The sequence below is a fragment of the Camelus ferus genome, chromosome 14 (genome assembly GCF_009834535.1).
Source record: "Camelus ferus isolate YT-003-E chromosome 14, BCGSAC_Cfer_1.0, whole genome shotgun sequence".
Classification (NCBI taxonomy): Eukaryota; Metazoa; Chordata; class Mammalia; order Artiodactyla; family Camelidae; genus Camelus; species Camelus ferus.
The window spans coordinates 11,122,496-11,150,184 of NC_045709.1; the positions used below are offsets into that span (position 1 = coordinate 11,122,496).

Sequence of the window (27,689 nt, forward strand, 5' to 3'; positions counted from 1 at the left end):
TCTAAGCTCCCTCAAAGATGCCTGTATGAGACTTTTTCCTCTTTCCCCAGCTCCTGACGCTCCACTATTGTGGGTAGTGACAGGGGCGGAGCGGTTGTCTGCTCAGCTGAGGGCTACTCTTTCGTCCCCTGCCTTAGAGGCCTGTCCAGGCCGTGACTCGGCACCGAGCTCGCCAGGCCAGGAGCGATGAGAAGTGGGCGATAGGTCATTCTGGGACAAGGAAGAGAAGGCTCCGAAAAACTACAACTCCCAGGAGCCCACGGGGTGGCACTCGGCGGCCTTGGGCTGGTGCATGTTGGAAGCAGTAAACCGCGCTTCATTATAAGGCCGTTCAGGACAGGTAACTCGTGCGCATGCCCAGTCACATCCCAACTAGTACTGCTTCTTTCCTTACTGCAGGATTCTTTTCTTTCCGGCCTCTCCCAGGAGCACTTTTCCCCGCCCCACCTCCGCCCCTCTTTTCAGGGATTTTGAATGGGCGGGGCCACTGGCAAGCGCGTTCCCAGGACTGTGTACGTGCGCGTTCACGGGAGATTAAATAGGGAGGGGACTAAATACTGGGTGTGGAAGGTGGAGAGGAGAAAGCAGAGCATGGAAGGCGCATGCGTTCTTGAGGCGGTGCGGCAAGGCTTCGGGAATGGCGGAGGGGCGGGGCGGAAATGGGCTAGTGGGCTGACGCACGCGCATTGGGCCACCAGCGCCCCGCCTCCTTTTCCAGTTTCCCCTCCTCCTCTAGCACCCTTCCGGAAGTGCAGCCGCCCTCGCGCCCACCAGCGGCCACCCCCTGCGGCAGGCCCCGCCCCCTGCCGGCCCCGCCCCCTGCTCTCCGCCCCCTCCTCCTGTGGTGGTGCCGGGTTGCAGCGCCGGTCGTGGCGGTTTCGGTGCCCGAAGCCGGGAGCCCTGAGTCGTTCCCGGGAGCGGCGGCCAGGCTATGATCGCGGGTCCCCGGCGTCCCGCTCCGGCCAACCAGAGTCCTTGTCTCGGCTTGTGTCCGTACCCGAGCAGTCTCCTCAGCCCGGCTCCGCGGCGCGATCGGCGGCGGCGCCCCCAGCGCGCCCCTTCCTCCGATGGCGGCAGAGATCCAGCCCAAGCCTCTGACCCGAAAGCCGATCCTGCTGCAGCGGGTCGAAGGGTCCCAGGAGGTGGTGAATATGGCCGTGATCGTGCCCAAGGAGGAGGGCGTCATCAGTGTCTCGGAGGACAGGTACGGACCGCTGCCCTCAGTCGCGAGGAGGGGCGGGACGGGCCGGCGGTCCCCGAGCCCGCTTCAGGGGCTGTGCCTCCACGTCGGCGCGAGTGTAGAGCGCTCTCAAGTTTTTATTATCATGCGCGTCCCGGTGGTGCCCGTGTCTAGCAGCGCGTCGTCGCAGCTGCGTGCCTTGGGGGACGGAGCCCTGACAGCGGCGTGCTGTCTGGCCTTGTCCTGGCTCGGCTGGCGCTTGTCTGGGCCAGGGTGGCCCTTGGACTAACGGTTTGCCGGCCACTGGACCTTGGTCCAGCCCTGAGGACAGGAGGGGAAGAGGGAGGAGCTTCGCGGCCCGGCAGGTGTGTGCGTGGGGAGGATGCTCCAAGCCTCTTCTGCGAGATAACTAAGGGCTTTTTGAGAACTCTGGTACAGTTCCTAAGGCTCCAGACAGAGAAAGCAAATGCCACTCCCTTCTCCCAGACATTCCCACCGAATCCAGATCTCCCAGACATCTTACACTGAATTCAGTGACTATTGCAAGTTGTGAAAAAAGTATTTGGGCTTCTGCCCAAAAGGAGAGGTCCATTCTTTACTTTGCCCTCCTTTTCTTACCTCTTCAAGCTCAAGGGGAAGCTCCTAGAACTTTTAAGGGACTACTGCTGCAAATAGCTCTTGAGTTCCTTCCCTTTGCTTGCTTCCTTTCTTTTTGCCTAATTTTGCTTTATATGCAGAAGTAGAGCCAGTTCTTCTGCCTTTAGTACTCTCCCTTGTTTTTAAGACGGTGCTTTTTTGCTTTAACTTAGTGCCCTTTAATATGCAGAAATTATGCTGACGAAGCTAATTTGCAGAGGAATGATACCTGAATATAGTAGTTATGGTTTTGATCTGGAATTGTTGCTTTTATAGCATCAACTAGCATTCTAAAAAATGTAGCATTATAGAAGTATATGACAAGGGGCTTTAACCTTAAGCAGTAGTTAGGTTTCCTTAATGTACGTTCAAATTATGCTGAGGTAGAAAATACTTTTTCTCAGTAACTTGTAAATTTGCAGGCAGATGTGAAGCAGCAAAATGTTCATACTGTCTTTATACTCATTTCAGCACTTTGCATACAGTGTAGCCTCAAACAATGTGCCTGATAGGTCTGTTCATATCATAGATTCTTCAGTATAACCAGGGTGAATATGTTAATGACATATTCTTGTCTACATCAGACTCCATACAAAGGGCCAAATGGTGCTTGATTCATTTCCCATGCAAATCCAATGGAAAACATTGTAAACATACACCGATGGCAAGCAGTCTGCAAGAACTGAAGAAATTCATGGCGGCAATGGAATACATGGATGTAGAAACCTTTTAAAATTCACAAAGAAGCCTTATGAGTGTTTGATTTTTCCATAGAGGCAAAATTCTATTAAAGAGATGGCTTCTGGACCTAGAAATCTTTTGTCATAGAATTTTGTTGTTTTTTTTTTTAAAGAATGTATTATGAACATCACTTTCCATGTCTATACCTACTAGAGACGAAATCGCTCAACCTAACTGCTGTAGGAAATTCATAAGGAAGTTTGTTGAATCAAGTAAGAGAGGGAGAAAGGTAGTTAAACTTAAGCTCCTTTAATATTACTTTTGAAACTTTTTGCTCTGGTTGAGGGTTTTTGAGTACAGGTTAGTTTTCATAGTTTTTTGGTGGTGTTTTTAAGAGTTCAAAGGGATCTTCGAGGTTATTTGCTGTAACAGCTTCCTTTTATATGTATGTGTATGTATAACTGAATTGCTTTGCTCTACACCTGAAACTAACATTATAAATCAACTACTCTTCAATAAAACAAACAAACAAACAATCTAAAGGGGGAAAAAAATCCAGCTTCATTTTACAAATGAGAAAATTTAGGCCAGAGAATTTGCCTGCCCAAGTTCATGTAGCTTGTGGTGAAGCCAGGCCTAGCTCCTAAGTCTTCTGATTCCCATTTCACAGTGTTTATCCTGAAGGAAACAGCGTTAGGGGAGTGCATTTAAGAGTCTTTGGAGAAGCTGAAGTAGCATATATGAAAGAAACTGAAAGATAAGTTTTATTTGATCATGGGACAAAAGAAATGCAATGTTTAGCTATATATTAAGCTTAATTTTCACTTTCCCAGTTTACAATGTAAGTAATAGAAATTATCTTATTATGCAATTACTATTAAGTCCAGAATTATTCTTTACATATATTTTATTGTTAATCAAGTCAACAAGTCTGTGTTTCCATAGCTCATAGACTCATATATGATAAAGACTTTGTTATTTAGAGCTCAATTTTTAAAAAAAATTTTTAAGGAGATGAGGTAATTAGGTTTACTTATTTACTTATTTTTTAAGTGGAAATACTGGGAATTGAATCTAGGACCTTGTGCATGCTAGGCAGGCCCTCTACCACTGAGCTATCCCCTCCCGCTAGAGCTCAATTTTGATTATGGTTTTCATTAAAAGAGAATTGATCTGTATTCTTGCTTTTCAAAATCCAGTGTCACTGTCACTTGACATAATGATAAAGATATTAAGATATAATATTGATTTTCATCAAAACCTACCAAGCCATTTCCATTCATTGCTTCAGCTAGAAATAAGCAGTTTTCATTCCTGAACTATAAGGTTAAACACAAAATAATGTCACATTTCTGAATGGTAGTGTCTCAAATTCTTCTGAAACCTTGGTTTTTTCTTTTTGACCTGTGGTTCCCAATAGCCTTTATCTATACCTTTGAAAATGCTTAACATTTTCTGCCTTCAACAGTGTTATAGATACTTGTTGTCCATTTATCTTCTCCATGAATTCCCTAAGGTGCTACATGTGTCTTATTCACTGTAATATCTATGGGGCCTAGTATGGTGGGTGGCTGGCTCACAGTAAGCCATCAGTAAACACTTATTGTATCAGTGACTGATCTTTTTGTTGTTCCTGAAAGCCAGCATCTTAACTATTGTAGACATTTCGTTGATATTTGTCTGAATGAATTTTATGACAACCTGTGAAAGGTCTGTGTGGACAAATGTACTCTTGTGGGAAAAGGATTGGACTGGACCGCCTTTAAAGGTGCTTTAAAATTTTGAAAGTCCACGCATTGCTTCATTCATTCCATCAGCCAACATTTGAGCCCCTACTGTGTTCCAAGCCCATGAGCACACTACGTTGGTGAAAATGACAAGGTCCTTCCAAGTTGCTCACAAGTCAGTGGGAGGACATTTTAGAAGAAAACAAAACACAACCTCCAAGATTTAGTATTGAAAAGAGAATTTGTAGGTGGGGAGGAGTGACTGGATTCCAGATTCTTGGACTACCGTCTTTACCCTACGGCTGTTGTCAGTAGTGCGCTGATAATATTCTAATCTTCAGGCCCAAGAGTGGCTAAAAACCCTTATCCTCAGTTCATCTGAATCCAGTTAAGAAATATAAAAATGATCTGACTTGCAAGTGTAGGTTTCTGGTGCTATCATAAAGCAGAGTTTGTTCTCAGAACTCACCGGCTTTATCTTAGTCTATCTTTGCTTTAATTGTAGCTGAATTCTGTTTCCAGAGGACATGCCCAACTTTGGTACATGAGGTTCCTCATTTCTCAGCTTCTGTCTAAACTGTCTTTTCTGAGTGAATGTCATTTTTAACAGTCCTTGCCTAGGAGTTTCCTCCCAGACATTTTGGCTCTATTTCGGTTAAGACTAATGTCTAGCCTGCAGCTTACCAGGGTAGCTGGTAATCTGCAGCTCCCTTGTCCAGTGGCAGCCTCTTCTCCAAGTGTTGAAAGCCAGTAGAGACTGTTCCAGGTGGGACCGGCCCCATTTAGACCTTATCTTTGTAAGTTCTTTACATACATACCTTAACACAAGTCAACAATTTTCGCATTCGTACAGAGACTTTCAATGACTTTAGTTAGTTACTGTTAGACACTTATAGGAAATTGTTCCTTCACTGGGCATCTCTACGCCTGCAATGAATAAATGGGGGTAAGATTTTTTTTTTTTAAATCTCATATAAAGAGATGTGCTGATGATGAGTACAAACACCATTCACTGGGGTTGTTGAGGAATCTTTGCTTGTGGTGGTTAAAGAAAAGACCAAGGAGCTTTTCTCCAGATGGGTCTTGTAGGATGAGTAGGAGTTCATGTGAAAAAGCTAGGGTGTTGGAAGGGGCATTCTAGCTCTAGAGGGAAGAGAAAACTTAGTGCATGGAGCAGCACTAGAATGGACTGGTGGTCTGGTTTACAACAGACTTGGGAGTCAGTCAGCTTGAATTCAGAACTCAGCTCTGAATGTCACACTTTGAGGAATCTGGAAAATTAGTGTCTCTAAAGATGGACAGTCCCAAAACCCTGAGTGTAAGAATTTGGAATTCTTTTCTGGATAAAAAGATCTGAGGGTGTGGTGGTGGGGTATTGTGGAGGAGGCTGTGAGGGAGGGGACTGCAGAAGATGAGGTTAATGGGGAGGGACTCTGGGGAACTGCCACCTTATATTTTGACTTTATTCAGGACCAGTTTATACGGCATAAGTTAGCTGTGTTCTCTGTAAGCCCTAAGGATACATAGAACCCATGCAATGGGTAGTAAATAGGGAGTCACATTTTTATCTCAATAGATCTGATCTCCAATGCCTAGCAGAAAGGAGATATGCACTGTATGTTCATTGAATGAATTAAGCAGTGGCTGAACAATCACCTGTTTGGAATGGAATGGGCCTGAGGGGGGTTTAAATTTCTGAGAGCAAAGATATTTAAACTGAACCTGAGAGAAACTTAGCAGCTTACTTTGGGCTACAGGGGATAGGACTGGCAAGGGGCTGGAATGAGAGAGGGGTTGGATTTTTTATTTTTTATCTTTGCCCCCCTCTTTTTTTCTAATTCTAAACTACAGTGATTCTAAGTGGCCATGACTATGTGACTATTTCTTGAAAAGTTATGTTAAAATGTCATTTTATAAATCCTCATAGTATTGGCTCATTTACCATTGATTCTTTTCATTGTGAAATTGTGCTATCTTGGTTCTCTGGTTGAAACCATTAGTTGCACTAATACTTAGACCTTGGCACCATTCAGCTGACCTCCTCATGGAGTTTTATGTACCATGCATTTTATAACACTTGCATTAAAAATTTTTTAAATGCAAATCAAAGATTTTCCCTAAGTGCAGACATATTTCCAAAAGTTGAGTCGAGTGATAGTGTGAGGTCTCAAAAGTTGACAAAACTGGAACCCATCTAAACTAATTTTTGATTGTGTCAAGTTTCTATTTAATGGCATAAAATTAATAAACTTTCAGCTATGCACTAGAGACTCATCACTTGGCAGTAGTAATTGCTGGTTTCAAGGTCCCAAAATGGGAATTTGCCCCATATAATTGTTGAAAATTAGACGTTTCCACTGAACTCAGAGCATGAGGAAGTCTTGGTGCCAGCAGATCTGTCTGGAAACAGGCTGCCTCTAGGTCTCTGAAGGTCAGACTACAGATTGCCTTTTTAAGAAAAGATCACTATGGAAAAGCTGTTTAAGGAAGTTTACTAGAGGAGGCTTAGCTTCTAGTACCCTAAAGCTCCTGATAGTTCTGAATTGCCTACTTAATTTACACAGTTCAGCCAGATTCTTTCCAGGACCTCACAGATCTTAAACAGGATACATTCATCTGGATATTTATTGCAAGATAATGGACAATGTCAGAGTGGCAGTTCTGACACACTCCTTAAAGGAGTGATTCTCAGATTGTGAAATCCTGGCCAGCTATCTTCTGTCTCAAGTGTTACTAAACTTAATTTGAAAAAGAAAAGTAGGTAAAAGTCATAGGATGGTAGAAGCCGGAAGAGACTTCAGCAAGTTGATCTTTTTCCAAGCAAATAAAATAAAAACGGAAATATTACTTTTCCCTTGCACAGCATCTTTCCCTGGCTCTGTTTTCACTTTGAATTTATTTGGCTTTGAGAGGGAGAGATTTTCTGTTTGTTGTTAAGAGCCATGTCATTAAAAAGTAACAGCTTTGGGGAAATTAAAACACTCAGTACCATTTAGAAATCAATAGGTAAATTGTGATTTAAAACTCTTTTAAGTAGTGATCTATTGATATCTGTAACACTAAACTAAATTATATGCAATGTGTAGTTACCTGAAAAGAAAATGGCCATGAGCCAAACTTTGCTTCTCAACTACAGTATCAGGACAGAAAGAATTCAAAGGAAGCAACACTCCTTTTTTATTTTTATATGAATAGGTCTCCCAAGAAAAATGCCACATTAACCTAGAAATTCCCTAACGCAGAAAAAAATAACTTCTTGCGCAACTTCAGTAAACAGTCTCATTAACTTTTTTTTTTAAAGGGCAGAGGGGCCTCCCCATCCAAATGCTTAATTTAGTCATTAGTAAAAATTAATTCAGAAGTATAAGAAACTAACAAATAAGACCAAAAAAGAAAAAAAGTCATCTACTTGTCTGCTGGCCGAGAGTGCTGGCTTATGCTCTCGTGTGCCTTTAATTTAACGAATCTCGGGGAAGAACTGGTTCTGGGAGTCCGATCGCAGCTCTCCCCTGCCTTGACTTTGGACATTGGGCATTTCATCACTGTTAGCCTCGGTTTCTCCACCTGGCAAAGGAGGGAGCAGGATTTCCTAGCGGTGGCTCTGGCACTGTGATGTGCCCACGTAGGGACGAAATAAGTGTAGTCTGCTGTCACATCATCCTAAAACTTGGAGCCAAAGAAAATGTGCAGGGGGCGCAAAAGGAGCATGCGCTTTGTGAGGGGATGGAAATCGATGCTTCCCGGAGCCTTTGGATGGCAGCGGTTCTTTATTCCCGGATGAAATATTAAAGAGGTGTTTGTTTTGGTGCCTAATACCTAGTTGAAATGGATGCACTACATTCTTATTTCCAGATGAATCCTTTAGTTTCGGATGCTAAACCGTTTTGCTCTGGGTGGTTTACTGGACCCTAAGTCAGGGCTAACGGTTGTCTAGAGCAAAGCTTTTGAAACTTTTTTGACCATAAATCATAGTAAGAAATATATTTAGCATTTGCTACCCAAGACTCACATACACTGACACAGAACACACATGTATAACTGAAACGAAAGTTTTTTAAATGGTTTCCTTTAATGGGACATGCATACTGACAGTTTTTGTTCTACTGTTGGCTTCAGAAAATCCTAATTGTGACTCCTGCAAGCGATTTTATGAGCCATAATGGGTTGAAAACAACAGTTTTGAGATGCAGCGCCCTAGAGAAACTGTTAAATTTTGTACCCTCTTTTTCTTTCTGTAGTTTTGGTGCTCCTTGAAGATGAAAGGAAATACAGTTCAACCCAGAGTCCTATACCCCACCAGCCTACCCTACCCCTGGCCTGTCTTGCTTTTCTGAATTTCCATAGGTTAGAGAATTGAGTTAGTCTCACTGGAAGCCTCCAACTCAGGAGATAACTATGCTTTTTATTATTTTTTTAAAATTTATTTTTTCTTTACATTTTCTAGGTACTTAATTAATTATTTAGGGCTTTTTTGGAGAGGGTGAAGGAAGGTAATGAGGTTTATTTATTTTTAGAGAGGGTACTGGGGATTGAACCTAGGACCTTGTGCATGCTAAGCATGCACTCTACCATTTGAGCTATACCCTTCCCCAGGACATAACTGTTCTAAGCCTTTTCAGTCCAGAGCCAGAGAGTGTTCGGAAGTGCAGCAAACTGAACAGCTGTTTGAGTGGCTGCGTTTTAGCTTCTTGTGATGTGTTCATTTATTACTGAGTTAGGTCTCAGAAGTGATGCATCTCATCTAAGTTACAAGTGTCAGTTGCTGACCTCTCTATAGGACTGTTTTTCTTTTTGGCTGGGTGGATTTACCTATAAAGTTAAGCTATTTGGGGATTGTATGTATTTTTCCATTAGTTATTAAATTTTTAATCTTTTCCTCAGTTTCTAAGAATCAACTTATATTTTAAGAAATCATAATAATCCCTCTGAAGTGTGTTTACATTTTAAATAAAGATAATATAAACATAATGAAGAATAATTGCTCATAAATCTCTTAGCACAATGACTGTTTGGATTTTATGTATTTCCTTCTAGCAGTTTTTCTAATGCAGCTTTGAAAAATATGACTATAATCATACGCTTTTATGTTCTTGCCCCACTTAAAATTGTGCCACCAGCTACCTAGTCTTTAACCATCATTTTAAGTGGCTGTCTATTTTTCTTTTCCTTCTGTATTCACTCATACTTATTTAATGCTTATACTATATGAATTTGGCCCTGAGTCTCCCATCATGAACAAGACATCCTGCTCTCAAGATACTGATAATCTAGTGGGTACAACATTGCCATTTATCCATCCCCTACTGTTGGCTATTTATTTTTAGTTTTATAATTGTTATGACGAGGATATATTGTACATGTAGGTGTTTTTTCTCCCAGACTTTGGGTTATTTCTTCAGGAAAAATTATAAGAAGAATACCTTATTGCTTTCCAAAAGGTTTGTGCCACTTTATAATGTTTACAGTGACATAGGAATATTAGTTTTATCATATCTGAGCAGCCATAAATATTATTATTTAAATTTTTTTCTTCACAATTTGCTTGATAAATTGTAGCACTTTACTCATGTTTAATTTGTATGTTTTGGCTGAATGTGAATTTTTTTCTGTTTGCTTGTTTACTTGTTACTTTTCCTTTTATGAACTACCTGTTCCTGTCCTTTGTTTCTCCATTGAAGTCTCATTCTTCTGAACATATATATTCTGTAGATATAATAAGGATATTAATTCTGTTTCTGTTTTATATCCAGTTATGTCTTATACTTCCATTGTTTGCCTTTTTACTTTTTATATAGAAAATATTTACTCCTTATTGTAACCATCTATCTTTTTCTGTAATTGAAATTTCTTCCATCATTCCTAATTTTTTAAAGTAATTCTTTACCCAGAGATTCATTAAATACTCATTTTTCTTTTATCCCAGTTATATAATTTGGTGAAAAAAATAACTTTTTGATTTATTTTGGAATGTATTTCATTGAATGGTATAAATTGAGGAATATAATGATTTTTCTAAAATTTGCTGTTGATTATTTCAGCATCATTTATTGAATGGTCCTTAGGCTTTTTTTTGTATTTATTTATGAAACTACCTTTATCACAAAATTAAATTCTCATAATCAACAAAGTCTACTATGGGCTCTGTTGTATTTTGAGGATCTCTGCTTTTAATATCAGTCTTATACTTTTTAAAAAATATTTTCTTTTTTAAATTGAAATATAGTTGATGTACAATATTATGTTAGTTTCAGGTGTACTATATAGTGATTTGGCATTTGCATACATTATGAAATGATCAGCATGATAAGTCTGGTAGCCATCTGTCCGCATACAGAGTTATTACAATATTATTGACCACATTCCTTATGCTGTATGTTACATCCCTGTGGCTTATTTATTTTATTACTGGAGGTTTGTACCTCTTAATCCTCTTTAGCTATTCCACTCCTCACCCTCTTACACTTTTAATTATTGTAGCTAATGAGTTGTTCTTGATTATTTACCATTAGGTATCTACAGTAATAGCTAGAAACTCTCTAGCCAAGTTAATGGGAAAGGAATCACTTGGTTCTAGATGATTGGCTTTTTCCCAAACTTTAAGACTTGAGAGTCTCAGTTTCCTCATCTGTAAATTGAGACTAATGATTGTTCCCAGGATTGTTGGGAATGATACATGGGATGATATTCCTGCAGCACCTGGCATTGTACTTGGAGCATAGATGGTGCTCAGTAGAAGTTAGTTTTATTTTTTGTTTATGGTACCACCATGCCTGTTGCTATGGCTCCATTGAGGCTTGCCTATTTTAAGAATCACCTTGGATACACAAAGTGGGGCTATTGAGTTTTTGTTTGTTTTCATATAGTTGTGAATCCCTTTATCTCATCTCTAGATATACCGAGGTGGAGTTACTCTCTCATCTTTTCCCTGCCACTTCCCAAACTTGTTCTGTAAAAGCCAGTGGTCAGGGGAGGTATGTGGTGGGTCCTGTGTTCTCCTTTGCAGCCTTTCCTCTCTCTCCATTTGCCATCTTGTCTTGAAATGGTGTGTTCATTGTCCCCACTGGTCTCCTGGAGGGCAAGGGCTATATATCCTATGTCTTCCATGGGGAATACGATGAGGTAGGGATGAAATTTTAACTAAGCTGCCTCAGCTGGGAGACTGGCAGCTAGTGGGCTGAGGTCTACCGTCAAATGGATTTTGTCCATGTACAATGTTTTTAGAAGTTTGAATTAGTAGCCAAGCTTTAAAAATCTGGATTTCACATAAAGGTCCAGCTTGTAGGTTTCTCTTGACAAATGGGAAGATGTACCCCCCATCTGAAATTGATTTTTGATAGTTTTAAATTACATAATATGTGAAAACACTGCATATACCAGAAGTCCCATACAAATGTTAAAGGTTGTTATCTTTTAACTGGCCATAAATATAAAACATGAGTCTATACTTTTAATTTAGAAAGTTTTGTGTTTCTTTATCTTCATTTTAAAAGTGGATGAATGTAATATTTAAATATATTTAAATTCTAATTGTAGATAAATTTAAAATTATATTACTGCCTTTTATTTTGTAGATCTGAATTAATATAATGTTTTCTAGAGTCAATCATCCCCAATAGAAAAAAGGCTTCCCATGCTGTTAGAATCTCAGTAATCTGCGTTAGTATTCATTGGTATTTCTGGGACTTGGAAAATACTAGCTGTCTGATATTTGGTAAGATGGTTTTGTTTGGGGGAGAAGGGAAGGTATTGGAACTAGCTGAGATATTTCATTATATTCTGATTTTTGAAATATTTTTGAATTTGTATTTGAGTGACTTAATAAGTTCTCTCTATATTTCAAAACTTAGATTGTTAAACAATTTGGAAGAATGAATAATTTTCCTCCAGAAGGGCAAATTAAGTTAGAGAGGTTAGTTATGCTTGATCTGAATAGTTATCTGATTTGGATGGATTGAGTTGGTTTGGAATTGGTTGCAGTGTGACTTCTGTGACTTGTTTTTCTTGTTGAGTTTCCATTTGGGAAGTTTCTGTGTATCAGATGTGTACAACATAGATCTTTGAGCTTTATCTGGGTAGAGGATTGGGCAAAGGCTGAGAAAAGAACATTCACAAAGTCCGAAAAGGTTCAAAAGTCATATATAGGGAGAGGAGGGGGCCCAGGCAAGGAGTCTTGAGGCTTCGGAGGGATGTGTGGGTTATCTGTTAGTTATTTGAAATATAATTTAGCTAGGAGATTGCCGCAGTTTGAGAATTAAATAATCATAGTACAAAAGACACAGGTTTTAAGGTTAAAAAATGGCTACTTATTTGGTGGTTCATTTCCCTTGGGGACTGATTCATCCAGACTATAACTGAAGTTCTGAATATTTGAACAAAAAATAGCCAGCAAGAAGAGTTAGATACTAGCAGTTATGTTTAAAAAAATAGTTAAACTGGTTTGTAAGGTGATAGTACATGAATTTGTAAACTTCTGAAGGCTATACTGAGGAAAGATAAGCTCCCTCCCACTTGTGGTGTGAGATTTTATGAAAGGGAAACTGATAGGATTTGCACATGCTCTGATAAGTGCCCTGATATGGTTCTCTGTGGGCATTTCTGCTATAGGAACTGCAAACTTTTCACTTGTAAAACTACTCTGGGGATTAAGCCTCCTCATGAGCTTCTGATAGCTGCATTCTGCAGCTCACTCTTCCTGTAAACACCTCCCCACACGCCTTGACATTTTCCGTTTATCTTCTGCTATGGGCTCCCCATCACTGTGTTTCTCAAGGTCTCTAGCTCGGGACTCAGAACATAGTAAGTAAGCAAAATTGGAGCAACGGAGGCTTGTGTGTTAGTTGACGGTGAGGCCTCTCCTGTGGTTTACAGGGGTCACTCAGAAACTAGTTGTCTTCTAAAAAGATGTAATGATGGAGTCTCTTGGTTTCCTTGTTACAGTGAACAGAAACAAGCCTGGCAGGAGGTTCACATATCTTGCAGAATCCAAGGATGGTGATGCATTTGGGCCTCAGGAAGCGAACTAAAGTCTGGAGCACGTGGAGAGCCAGGAAGTGCCCTCTCCCTGTGCTCGTGGGTTTGTCCGTGCCTGCATCATTCTTCTCTCTTCTCTCACTGACTTCCTGTGTTCCTTACTTAGTCCACAAGGCAGAACATGGCTGCCAGCTGCTCCTGACTTTTACACGTGACTGCTCTTGATAAGCAGAGAGAGACTGATGTCAGGCTTCTATCCTAGTTCCAGAATTCTTTGGGAAGAGACATATGGGTCCAGTCAGTCAGCAGTCCATTCTCGGATTGTGGCCAGAAGTGGGGTCATGTTGCAGGAGTTTGGTCATCTCTGCTGCAGCCTGTGGATGGGGAGTGGAGGGCAAGTCTCAGAAAAGAGATATAAGATCAACAGTTCAGCATGTGCCCACTGCTGGGGCGGAGCGGGCATGACATGAGCCCGTGCCTTGCAGCTTGGCATGTTGTTGGTTATTGTTCTAGTAGCAGCAGAATGATGAACACTGACTCTTGCTTTTCCCGATTTTCATTGCCCTCTTTTCCTTGAAATCTGCTCGTAGATGTCGCCCTTGACATGCCCAGGTAGCCGTTTTCTCCTCGTTGCTTCATTTGCTGATTTGACATGTTTGTGGACTGCTGTTTTCCTGTAGTGGGTACAATGTGAGGAGTGGGTAGGTATTTCACAGTGAATGTTTGCTGAGCAAAAGCCATTGTTATTTGACAGATTTTAGCACTAGTGAATGGACCCCATATGGTAACCAGATTTTCTAAATTCCAAATCAAAACATATGGCAACGTGAAAGTTTTTTTTCCTGATGGATGGATATATAGACAGACAGATAGATGAATAGATGAATATATATATATGTAGATAGAGAGATAGACACATATAGTGTATATATTTCATTATACATTTAACAAACTGAAATTTAAAAAATGACATGAAACTAGACTGTTAAGCACATAAGGACACAGTATGTGTCCTATTTCAGGGAGGAGGCTGAAAAGCCTCAGAGATATTAATAGTAACTAATAAAAGCTAACATTTACTGAGTACATACCATGCGCCAGGCACTGTGTTAAGCCCTTGATGTGCTTTATGTGCCTTTTCTTATTTAATCCTCAGGATGATTTTATGAAGCTAAATATTTCACTCTTATTTGAAAGATGAGGGATCAGATGCAGCCAGGAAGAGGCAGAGTCTCGGGATGTGCGTGCGCCTGGTTCATTGGACTCTGCAGCCCTTTCTTTCGTCTTCGCTATGCTCCACCACCTCTGTGAGGTGTGGAAGGACCAGTATGGAGCCTCCATGGAGGTCACACACAGCACGCTGAACTGGGTTCTTCGGAGGAAAAGCTACCAAATCAGCTAATCAATCAACAAGTGACAGTACAAATTAAGTAAAAAGAGAGTAGACATCCTTTTTACACCCTTGCATTTCCTTCTTTACCTACTCTAAGTATTTATTATTACAAAATTGTAGATACGACTACCTACTCTAAGTATTTATTATTACAAAATTGTAGATACGACTTTGGGTGAAGTCAGGAAGGGCTAAGCATTTATTGATGGACAACGGGGTCTGTGAATGAGGAGGGCCTTGTTGGCTGCGTGGGGGTGTTTGTAGGCTGATTTTTTTCTTGTAGAACAAGACATCTGGAGATTGGTGGTCCTTATCTCTTTTTGTTCTGCCATCTCCAGCGTGTGGCTTTCATCCCGATGGTTCCCCCATGTTGAAAAGATGATTGGCTTTCAGCTTCACATCTGGTCATAAATCTATCACAAGACCACCTAGCTACAAGGGAGGATGAGGCATTTGTTTATTCATTCATTTATTTATTTTCAATACTTTAACAAATTTGGATATTGGGGAGATAAATAATTAGTGTGGTCTCACGAGACCTTTGGCTAGGGAACTACCCTTTACTCTTTGGACCAATGTTGACTGTAAGCTTGGGAACAGCTTTGTTTCCAAATGGGTCCCATTTGCCTTTTGTACCCTATAAAACTGATGACAACTCTTCCTCCTGCTCCTAACTCTGCCTCTTGCTCGTACTGCAGGACTGCCTTTGCTGCTTGGAGCAGATTCCCAGGCTGGCCGAGTGCTGTAATCCAAATCCTGATATCAGGAGGTTCTGTGGTTTCCTAAATTCATGGATATAGGCCTGGGGCTTTTACAATTAAAGTATATAATTGGCCATGGACCACTCTAAAGTTCATCAGTTAATCTGGCAAATGTAAGTATCAGAAAGTTTGCCAGTTTTTGCCAGCCTTTTAAAAACACCCGAAGTCATTCGTTTGCTCTTCTCATTTACATCCAGATTTTGAACTCCTGGAAGAATTTATAAATGTCCAACAACTGGATGTGTTTTCTAACATACGGTTACAGTGTATTTTCTACTCACATTTTAATTCCAGAATACCTGGAGTGGAAATATCCTTGTGGGGCTTTAAGTTATAGATGTGGTGAGGTGGTGATTCAGCCTTCAGCACTCAGGGTTGCCTGGTAGGTCCGGGAGCAGCTGGGGCCCCTGGGCTGTGTACTTCTGGCCGGGAGGACCCCTGGCTCCGCACTCAGTTGCTGTCAAAGATTGATTAGCACTTCTTTAGGGACACTCATGGCTTTGATATTGTGGTTACAACAACCAAATCATCAGACCTGGCTGTATTATCTCAGTGACATTTTGAGCAAGATGTTGAAGGATGTTTTCTTTACATTATAATGTAACTAATTTGGCTACAATTTAAATCATACAGTTGTTTTGGGGCTATTGTCAAGCATTATGCCCTGTGGCAGGAAGAACGTGAGAAAGGTAATTATAGGGTCTAAGTTAAAATCATGCTTCTCTCATTTAGTCTTAATTTTTCTGAGGGTCAGCTTTCTAATTGATAAAACAGAGAGAATAAATACTGCCTTCTTCATATGATTGTGGTACGAATTAAGTGAAATAATAGATATGAAAATTCCTTGTAAAGCTCTCTTAGAGGTCATAGACTGACTTGGTCATAGGCACAAAGCGTGTAATATAAATGAGTGGAAAAGCTTGCTTTGAGAATATTTACTAGTTGGAACTGGGTCGAGCCTCAGTGTCAGGCATACGAAAAGGAGTAGTGGGGATTGTGACAAACTGGAGCGTGTTTGCCTAGGGAAAGAGGATAGCTGCTTCTCAGCTCTACAGATGTTTGCCATGGGGAACGCAGGTCCAGAGTCTCCAGGATTGCTGGATTTCTCCAGCAATCCAGAAAATCCAGATTTTTATGTGATATCTTTCAATCTTTAAAGTTAGTGCAAAGGTGTGTTTTAAAACTACCAACCAAGCAAAATACTAACATGGGCTAGAGTCTTCCCTTTGTGCTATAGATATTAATTTCTCTTGAAAATAATGCATGCCAATTTATAATATTTATTGACAAGGTTCTCAGTTAGAAAAAGCATTTACATTAGGGTTGCCTCCTTCATTCTGTCCTCTTAGAAATTTCTGCTTCATATTCTTCATGGAAAGGTCCTTTCTGACTGTGTTGTGTGGAACCTATCACTATGGTCCTGCCTCTATCAAACAGAAACTCATGAGGAGAGGCTTTTTTCGTAGTTAGGAATCAGACTGTCATAACTTTTAGTTAAGAAACAGAAATGCACCCAAAGCCTGAGGAAAGGGGAGTTTATTATGAGCCTACAGGAAAACTCCTGGGACCCAAGGGCAGAGGGAATGTGGCTGAGCCTTATGAATGTCAAAGCTTGAGAACAGGAGAGACTTGAGGACTATGTGGAGCTGTATTGTCCAGTATGGTAGCCACCAGCCACATGTGGTTATTTAAATTTAAATTTAAATTAATTAAAGTTAAATGCAATTAAAAGTCCTTTAGTGGCACTAGCTACATTTCGAGCTCAGACACCTCATGTGGCTAGTGGCTACCATATTAGGAGTGCAGATTATAAAGCATTTCCATCATTGCAGAAACTTTTGTTGGGCGGTGTGGATGGAGGGTCAGGGGTATGAAGTGGAAGGTCTAGTGAACAGTTAAAATGATGGTGGTGGTGGCTGAACTGAAGCAGTGGGGCACATTGAGAAGGATTTTAGTTACTGAAAAAAGTTACCTTTGGGGAGGCAGCTTTGTGTGGGGGTTAAGAGCAAAGATTAGTGTCAGATGTGAGTCCTTTTCATAGGTGTAGGGTTTTAGATAAGTTATTTAAGGCTCAGTTTCCTAGGGTGAAAGATGGGAATTATTGAAGACTTGGAAATGGATGCCATAATCCAGGAACAAATCATCAGACCTGGCTGTATTATCTCACACGCAGCTCCTCCACTTAACTAGCTGTGTGACTTTTCTCAGAGAGGTTAAAGTCATTTTTAAGTCTTTGTCATGGTGCTTGTAAGTATTATAAGTATTAAAGTACAGAGGAGTTGTATGTGAAGCTTTTGGTGCATGATAGGATTTTTAGGTGTTAGAAAATGTGTTAATTCAATTGATACCTCCAATTCAAAAATTTAGGAGATTTGGTTTTTACTGAGGATTTTGTGTCCATAGTCTTAAGCATAGTATCAGGCATGTTATAAGCACTTGATAACTAACTCTGCATTAAATTAAAAATCCAAGAATTTATGTAACTCTTTGTATATGTGGAGAAGAAATTGCTAGGGGTAAAGTTATTTCTATTGCTTATTTATCTTCAGTTATACACCCAGATCAGATATTATTATACCTGGTTATTTGGGAAACAGGCACTCTGTAAATGATAGCTATTATAACAATCCAGAAACTGGATTTTAAAGTTGCAATGTAGGAAATGCCCTTGTCACAATGGCTCTGTCATTTGACCTTTTGTTAACAAAATATATCTTGTTTATATCAGCAGAGTATGAACAAGAAGGTCACAACATGCCTATAAATGCAGTATTGTAGTAGAAGGAACTGGAACCTCTTTTGTATTTAGAATCATTTTGGTTAAAAAATTGCAAATGTGATAAGTACAGCTCACACTATACCACACTATATTTTCAATTTTTTTGGTAAAACTATATACTTTATCTACTAAAATTAAGAGATATTTGCCAGCATTGTCACTCTTAATTTATGATTCACAGTACCTGCCTGAATGAGAAAGTAATAATTTTTCACCACTTTCTTCTAGTGGTTGTTAGTTTCTTTCCTATTGAATGGGTAAGATAATTTATCTTGCTCTAATATTCTGTGGCCAAAAGTAGAACCCCTGCAGTGCCAGTGATCACTTAATTCAGTGACTTCAGTTATGTGAAATGTAACTAAAAACCAGAAAATAAGCAAAAAATGTGATATAAAAACCCTGCTCACTAAAATTTGTATATTTTCCTCTTAGATATACCCTTTAGACACTTACTTACATGCTGGTATTATACTGAAATGTCCTTACTGAAATATCGTATTTCATTGACTTGAAGAGCCACAGTTTTTTTAACCTTTATATTTTTCTGACGTCAGAATTAGTGGCTTCAAAGAACAACTACTGTTTGCACAAGGTTCAGTGGGTTGGCTGGGGTGGCTGGTAGACCTTCCTGGACTTGTTTATACGGTAGAAAGGAAGCAACAAGAGAAAAGGTAGCCCCAGTGTGCAAGCACTTTCCCAGCTTCTGTTTGAGTCACTTTTGCTAATGTCTCATTAATCAAAGCAAGTTACAAGGCCAAGCCCAGAGTCGGGGGATGGAGAAATAAACTCTGCCTCTTGGCGAGAGGAGCAGTCAAGTCACATTGCAAAGTATGTCCATGGATACTGGGATGGGAGGGATTTCTGAGTGCATTTTAGCAAACCATCTACCATGATATTACAGTGAAATCATAGTTTAATTAGTGGTTTATCTTTCTTAGTCATACATAAAATAGTGTAACTATTGATTGATGATATCTTAGAGTTGATGAAATAGGGTATATATATTGGGTTTTTAATTAAAACAATACATATTCAATGTCAGAATTTAAGGTAATATAAAAGTATAAGAGAGTGCTTCCTCACTCTCCTTCCTCCACATCTCAGATCCTAGAGACATCCTCCCAGGACAGTTTGGCATGTACTTGGTGTGGTAGGCTGACCAGTGGCCCCCCCAAAGATGCCCCATCCTAATCTCCAGTTCCTGTGAATATGTAACTTTATGTGGTGAAAGGGACTTGGCAGATGCGATTAAGGATCTTGAGATGGGGAAATATCCTGGATTATTGGGGTGGGCCCGGAGTAATCACAAGGATCTTTACGAGAGGGAGGCAGGAGGATTAGCGTCAGAGGAGAAGGCAATGCCAAGATGAAGGCAGAGATTAGCACGATTTGGCCACAAGTCAAGGAGTGCTGGCAGCCACTACAAACTGGAAGAGATAAGATTCTGCCCTGGGGCCTCCACAAGGAACCAGCTCCACTGATACCTTGATTTTTGCCCCTTAATTAAGACTCATTTTGGGCCTCTCTCTCTGCCTTCTCTTTGAAGATGGCCTACACTCTGTGGAGTGTTTAGTTACTTTTACTATAATCTGAGCACCCAACCCCAATATCTCTCTAAATAAATCTACCTTTACTCAAAAAAAAAAAAAAAAAAAAAAGACTCATTTTGGACTTCTGACCTCCAGAGCAGAAAGAGAGTACATTTGTGTTGTTTTAAACTGCTAAGTTCATTTTAGTAATTTGTTACAGCAGTAAATGGAAACTAATATATTCATTCAAGTTTTTACTTTTAAAGAACTACATGGTTATTGGCTAGGAATTCAAACAGAATCAAAGGGTAGAAAGTAAAATCCCCTATCTTTCCTCATCAACTATTCCCACATACTGTAGGGTACCACTGTTAATAGATTCTTTAGGGTATCACGGTTAATAGATTCTACTGTATTCACAAGACTTCAGAAATAGTCACATTTATTCTCTCCTTTTTATACAAGTAAGATCATATCAGACAAGCATATTTCTTTCTGCAACTTGCTTGTTTAATTAAATATAGTCTTGGGCACAGTTTCATATCAGAATAAGGTGATCTGCCTCGTTCAGTACCGTAATTTATCATTCCTCTATTAGGGAACATTAGGTTGTTTCCATTTTTTCCCTTCTGTTTTTCTTTCCTTTTTTCTTTTATAACCAATGCTGAAATGAAGTATCTTCTACACATCCCATTGGCTATCATCTAAAAATATAATTGTAAGCAGCTGAGTTACTACCTGAATGAATATCTCTGTGTGTGTGTGTGTACGCGTGCAAGCGTAAGCACACGCGAGCATGAATGCGTGCTGGAGTAAGAGTAGGGAAGAGTGTATCTCCTCATTCAACTCTTTGCCTATGTGTTATTTTAACTTTTTTTTAAGTTATGGAAAAGCACATAAAACATAAATGTATAGTTAAGTGCGATATTAGAAAGGAAACACCTATGTCAATAAATTGAACGTTGCTTGTCTCTCGGAAGGACCTTGTATGCCCTTTCTGATTACAACCCCCAAGAGATAAACAATATTCTTTTATTACCGCTGTTTATCTTAAGTAGGAGTCTAATAAACTTGGTCATCTGGCCCTCAGAATATTACTGTGAAAAGAGCTAATTAAGGTATTCATAATAATAAGATCAAGAATTGACAGTTGACCTTGGAAAAATTATAGAAATTGGATATAAGAACTGAAAGCAAAGGGAGAGTTTGGGACATTCAGTATTAGAATAAGCAACTCACTGTAGTGTAAGTCTATAAGCTCCTGGGACGTCTGTATTTCAGGCATCAAAAAAAAGGTTAATATATCTTTAAGAACACATGAAAATATTTTAGAAAGAATACCATAAAAATGATTGAAAGAAAAAATAGAATTTGTAAAGCCAACTGCCTGTTACCTTAAAATTTCACTCAGAGATTGCCTCAGTGTGCTGAGATGTCAAATCTGTGCATCCATTATATGGTGCATTTGGTGACCCGACCTTCATTTTTTAAAGCTAAATTAATTGTAAGGAAAGTTCTTGGAAGACTTGATTTACAGCAAGCCCTGAAGGTCTAGTTCTTCTGTTTTATAAACTCCCCGAAGGAGTCCTTTCTGATCAGTGCTGAGTAATCAAAGACAGAATGGAAGTCTTAGGCACATATAATTCTTGTCTTTTTATCTGACCTATACCCAAGCCCAGAGGGTAGCACTAAAAATAGCAAATATGAGTTTCTACTATTAGAAAGCCTTGGCTAGGTTATGTTTTTGGGGTGGTGAGTGCATGGAGATGGAGCTGCACAGACAGAAAGGCAACATCCCTCATCTCAACAGCTGGTACTTGTGAATGTGCTGAGTTGGATTCAGAGTTGTATCATCTTTGCTGTTTTACCCCCAAACATATTTGGCTTTCTTTGGCCTAATAGTCAACTATCTAATTCCTTCCCTTGATGGTTTTTAATGGATATAAAGTTTCAAGGATTTGGGGAGTAAGAAAAAAGTTAAAACTGAAAGTTTAAGGAAAGAGTAGTAAGAGTTTGTCATTTGGTTGTCACTGTGTGTGTGGCACACGCTAAGGGGAACGGGGGAGTGGCTTCATAACACAAAATACTTTTCTCTCACTGTCCTCTGCATAGAAACAGAAATAGGAAATCATGTATCTTTCTGAATAAAAAGGGAAAAGTTGGTATGGCCTTGAATAAAGATCTCTAAAGGAGTTAAGTAAGATGAATCTTTAAAAAGCTCTGCTGAACACTCATTTCTTTAGGAAATAGTTTTTTTCCCCCTCAAATATGCGTAAGTATTATGTATTTATTATATGAAATTACTAGAGAAACTTATTTTAACTGGAACCCAGGTGTTGAATACTTTGGTTAAATACCCAAGTTTCATTCCCATTTCTAATTTGTGTGACTCCTTGGTATCATACTTTTGCAGATATGAAAAGAGGCAGCCAAGGCCTCTTTAAATCCAATAATGTTATTTATCTTGTTTGGTAAGGATTGGTGTGAACGTAACATTTATAATCATCCCTTGGTATACACAGGGGATTTGTTCCAGAATCCGTGAGGATACCAAAACCTGCGGATGCTCAAGTCCTTTATATAAAATGACATAATATTTGTATATAACCCAGGCACAGCCCCCTGTGTACTTTAAATCATCTCTAGGTTACTTATAATACCTAATACGATGTAAATGCTATACGAATATTTGTAAATACGATGTAAATATTATGTAAATAGTTGCCAGTGCTTGACAAATTACAGTTTTGCTTTTTGAAACTTTCTGGCATATTTTTTTCCAATCTGAGGTTGGTTGAAATCTGTGGATGCAGAACCCACGGATATAGAAGGCCAACTGTACTTGTAAGATTCCCAGAAAAAAAGTATAATGTCAAATCTGCTATTAATGGTTGACAGTCATGGAAAACATCCGTTGTAGGTTTGCTCTTAGGATTCCCTGGTTGTCTTTATTCTGTGTGTATTTGATTGTTTTTACTCTATGGATATTGATGCTATTTTAGCAGTATCCTCTGCAAGTATGATTTTCAGAAATGATAGCTGAAATGTGGCCCTGCTTTTTGGCCTTCATCCAGAATTGGGGGGCGCGAAGTGGGGGGTGGAAGTAACAAAGAGGAATCTGGTTAACTTATCCTTTGTTCTAATGATGAGAGCCTGTCAAATTTTTTTTTCCCCTCGATTCATGCTTGTATTTTTGAGTAGTATGGGAAAGTAGGAGAAGTCAACAAAACCCAGAGTTACTGTAATTAATTTAAATTACACCTGTTCTGTTAATTTCACATGTTGGTGATTAAGAATGCTTGTCTTCAAAAATAGTTATGCAGTTAAGTATAAATAAGGCAGGAATTTTGCTTTCTTTGCTCTGTTATCCCCAGTGCTTAGAATAGTGCCTGGTACATAGTGGGTGCTCAGAAAATATTGTTGAATATAGGATGGAAGTACACATTGGCTGTAAAACCTATTGCTGATGTTCCATGTTGTCAATCTGCATATATTTGAAAAATGCATATATTCATTGTAGTTCAAGACTCACAGTATTATTAGAATGATGATCATTATAGTTTGCTGTTTAATTTTTTTTAAGAATATTCTCTATTTTCAATGAATCTGTTTCATCATTGAGATTTTGGGGAATTCTGCTTCCTTAGTACACAGCATTCTCCTTGAATGAATAATAACCTCTTACATCTGTAAAGCATGTTTTATTTTACAGTTTTTTCATGCATTATCATTTGATCCTCACTACTGCCTGCCTATGTCTACTTAATTCTTTCTTGCTAGCTGAACCTCAGTTTTGTTCAGGTGTCCATCCCTACCCTACATGACTCAGAACTAAATTCTGATTAGTCTAAGCCTGTTACAGTAAGTTCCTTCCCTTTGCTAGGAATTGGTTCAAGAATAGGCATGTGACCCATTTCCGACCAATAATGTGAGAGAGGAGATCGGCTGAGAGTAAGGGAGGGAGGTACATCTGAGAAAAGTCGCCTCTTTTTCCAGACACACAGGAGGAAACATTGTCTATTTAACTGCTGCCTGATGTCCTGACTGGATGTGACCACATGGAGCTGCTGTAGCAGTTTCGTGATGATAAAAAGTAGTAAGTTGGCATGTTGAACATGGTGGAAGAGAAAGAACCAGCTCCCAAATTAACCAACCCTAGAACTGCTTGACTTCTTGTTACCAGAGAATACATTTTCCTTATTCCAGTTGAGAGCATCCTAATTGAAACTGGTATCATTGCCCTTTTACAGGCAAGGAAACTCAGACCCCCAGATCTTTAAATGGAATGATCATCATTAGACAGTGACTTCACTACTGAAGCCAGGAGAATGAAACACGCATTCTGCTTCCTCATCTAGTCTTCCTGGTCCACTGTGTAGTTTCTCTATAAACAGCCCCACCTCCCTGCTTAGGAGGGAACTGAATTACCAAATTTAGGTATTTGTGTTTGAAATGCATTTTAGATAGTTCCTGACTATTTTGTGGTTGATTACCTGTGACAAATGCTGCTTTGAAATTCTCACTAATATTGTTACCTACCTTCTTACCTTGGCTGACATAAATTGGAACTTTATTTACAAATTAACAGTTTGAAGGGAAGTCCTTTTACAATTACTTTTTTTTTCTACTGTTTTGTGAATATATACTTCAAAAAGTTTGTTACATTCTTCCTGAGTTTGTGGATATGTATTTTAAGAATTGTATTAAATTCTGAGAAGTGGTATGGTTCATTTGTAAGGGAATTAAAATAATAACTGAGCAACCCATTGGACTGAATGGGAGTGGGGGCTACATGTCTGGCTTTGGTAGCTGTGTTGACATTTGTTAATATGGAAAGTTATGGTTGGCCATATATGTGATGTTCTTTGCGCGGCCATTTACAGAAAGTTCTTTGACTTTCTTTTCTGCATTCCACCCCACTCTCCTCTCACTTTCCCTCCCGCTTACAGGCGAGGGTAGAGACTGATCAGTAGCTTGTGGTACATTCCTTCCTCCTGCAGAGACAAATCAGGACAGTGTTCAGTCGAGTAAAGGAGTTTATTTATAGTTGCAGAATTCAATTAAATATTTAATGTCATGTGAAAGACACTTTGATGCGGGATGGTTGGGTTTTTTCTAAAAGAGAATTATTCTTGGTGGAAGCAGTGACTAAGTCCCCTGCCTCCTGGAGGTGACAGTGAGTGTCTCCAGCCTCCCTTCTTTCTCAAGCTGAAGTGACAGCCATGTTGGCCAGGACCTCTGTGGGAGGCAGAATATGCTCTTCTCTTGGCCTTTTTGCTCCTTCAGAGTGGGGGGCCCGCCAGCTGAAGTGAGAGCACTAAAAATAGCACCAGCTGTTTAGCAAAGTAGCTAAATAGTTCCCTCAGCTTGTTCTTTTCCTTCCTACTCCAGTGAAATACTTTGAATAGTATAATCTTGGACAGTGGTGGGACTTTCACTGGGCACCTTCTGGAATATTTTCTTTATTCTTAATTTCATTTAAAACTACAAGTGAGCCCAAATCTTGGGGATTGATTAATGACAGAAATTAAAACTCAGTTTTCTGTAATTATTAAGAATACCTTCAATGCTGTGATTTGTTTTTCACTGAAAATTTTTTTGTCCGTAAAATTTTATTTTACACCTAAAATGAGCTGTGTGGTGTCCTGAGGAGGGTAATTTAACACCAGGATTAACACAGGTGACACCATATATTGCTGATTACTGACTCCTCCTTAAGGGTCCTCTTAGATTTCTATTTGAAGTGCTTAATGATTTGATTTCTCCTTTTAAAATTAAGTAAATCCGTAAATGGAGAACTTTCCCTTCAAACTAGCAAAGCTGTTCTTCAAGAGACCATCTCAAGCCATGAAAATGGAGAGTATTTTAAGATTTGTATGAAAGTATTGGGTGAACCGTGACATGTAGTTTAGATACTACATTCTGCTGTAATTAACAGAAAACCTAACTCATTAATAATGTCTCAGACAAGTAAAGGGGTTGTTTTCCTCTTGTAAAAAGAAGTCTGGAAGGGCATTCCAGGATTGGGCAAAGCCATCAAAGACCCAAACTGCTTCTGCCTTTCTATTTGGCCATCCTTCATGATCTTGTCACTTCGAAGTCTCAAGATGGCTGCTCTCCAGCCTGCATCGCATCTGCCTTCCAGGCGAGAAGAAGGAGGGCAGATGGCAAAAAGGCATGTACCAGCTGTGCCTGTTCTCTTTCAAAGAGCTTCCTGGAAGCTCAGTTCAGTGACTTCTGCTTGCATCTCATTAACCAGAACTGTGTCATACTGCCACCCCCAGCTATACACGAGGTTGGGAAATGCAGTTGTTTCGGCCTGGCTTGTCAACACCCTGAACACAATTGGAATTCTGATGGAAAATATTTTGAGAATTATGTGCCTGTTGTTTCTAAACTAATAGGACTTAGGAGGAATAAAATAAATGAACATCTCTTGAAAACCTACTGCATTCTAGATGCCGTGCTGGTTGTTTCTGGTTGCATTATCTTATTTAAACTTCAGCACTCAAAATGGGTCATATACACATTTATATAAAAGAATAAAGTAAGTTCAAGGTGATTTAAAGAGCTAAAAAAGCAAGATTAATGTATTCTTTGTGGAAGTGTTCTCATAGCCTGTTAAGCTTGGAATTAATTTAAAGGATTATATCTTGAAACCCCAGATATTATAATGCAAAATTTTGACAAACTTAATTATATTAATTTAAAAGAAATCATTATGTTGAAACCCAGCATTCACAAATGAAGGCTTGGAGAAAATATTTGCAATATAGATTAAAAAGTCTTAATATTGGTAATAGATAAAAAGCTTCAACAAGTAAATAATAAAAACACATCTATTAAAAATGAAAAATATGAAAAGGCAGACATTTCTTTGAAGAAAATAAACAGATAAAAGGAGTTGAAAAAGTGCAATGCAAATGAAAAAAATACTGAGCACTCTATTTTTGATTCCCAGCTTGACAGATATTTTTAAAAATTGATAATACCGAGTTTTGTAAAATTCTAGGGAGAAAAGATACTTTTATGTACTATTGGCAATAGTGTTATGTTGATACCATCATTTTGGAGAGCAGTTTAGCAGTACCTGTCAAAATGTGAAATGTACATACCCTTTGACTCAGCAGGCCCCCTTCTTAGGATAAATTTTATAGAAATAATGGCATTATTTTATAAGGCTATTTATTGTAGCATTGCAATTAAATAAAAATGTGGGACAAGCCAAAATGTCCATCAGTAGGAACATGGTTAAATAAACTATGTGATGGCCATACAATATAATTATTAACTGGAAAGCTGTCTATGGACTATTAAGCAGACAAGTTATAAAGTAACATGTATACTACTTTTGTGATACCTCCCCCCCTTAAAAAGGGATTCTGTGCATGCATATAAAAGAATTGGAGTCTGATGATTTTTCACTTTTTATATGTAGGTATTTGAATTTTTTGCAAGGGCAAATTACTTTTGTGTGTGGGTGTATGTTTTCCAAGGATGAATTACCTTTTTAAAAAACCAATAATGACTTTTTAAAGAAGAATTTTAAAAAAATAAAGGAATGTATACATTTTAAATTCTATAAAAATGCCAACATGCTAATAGTGATTTTTATGAATTGTTTTCTGGGAGTTGAGGGGACCAGATGATGTGATAAGGAGAAAACAGTCTGGATTAATGAACAATCTGAATGACGGAATACTGGAGAAGAAATGTTATGTATCTTTCAACCACCTTATATGAGTCAGGATAGGCTGAATTATATCACAGTGACAAACAGCCTCCGAATCTCAGCGGTTCCATCACGAAGATTGATTTCTCACTCATGGTTCATGGCTATTGTGAGTTGTCTGTGGGCTCTGCTAACAGAGCTGGTGGGCTTACAGAGGCTCCACCAACTTGGGCATTGCCACTCATCTGGACGGGAGGGGACTTGGCAGATCCTGCACTGGCTTTTATAGACCTGTTCCCAGAAGTGACACACGTCCCTTCCACTTACACCTCATCAGTCAAAGCAAGTCTCAGGGTCACGC

At 39.3% G+C, this 27,689-nt stretch overlaps 1 protein-coding gene across 2 annotated transcripts in view; it reads left to right on the top strand.

Moving 5' to 3' along the window:
• Positions 1 to 828: 828 nt before the first annotated feature.
• WDFY2 (WD repeat and FYVE domain containing 2) overlaps positions 829 to 27,689 on the top strand; it is a 148,814-nt gene continuing 121,953 nt past the window's right edge. Inside the window, exon 1 of one of the 2 annotated variants that reach the window (XM_032496212.1) lies at positions 829 to 1,204. In XM_032496212.1, coding sequence (XP_032352103.1) covers positions 1,068 to 1,204 — 137 coding nt within the window. In that variant the 5' untranslated portion in view covers positions 829 to 1,067. The remainder of the gene's footprint in view (positions 1,205 to 27,689) is intronic. The other variant, XM_032496213.1, reaches the window with a different exon arrangement.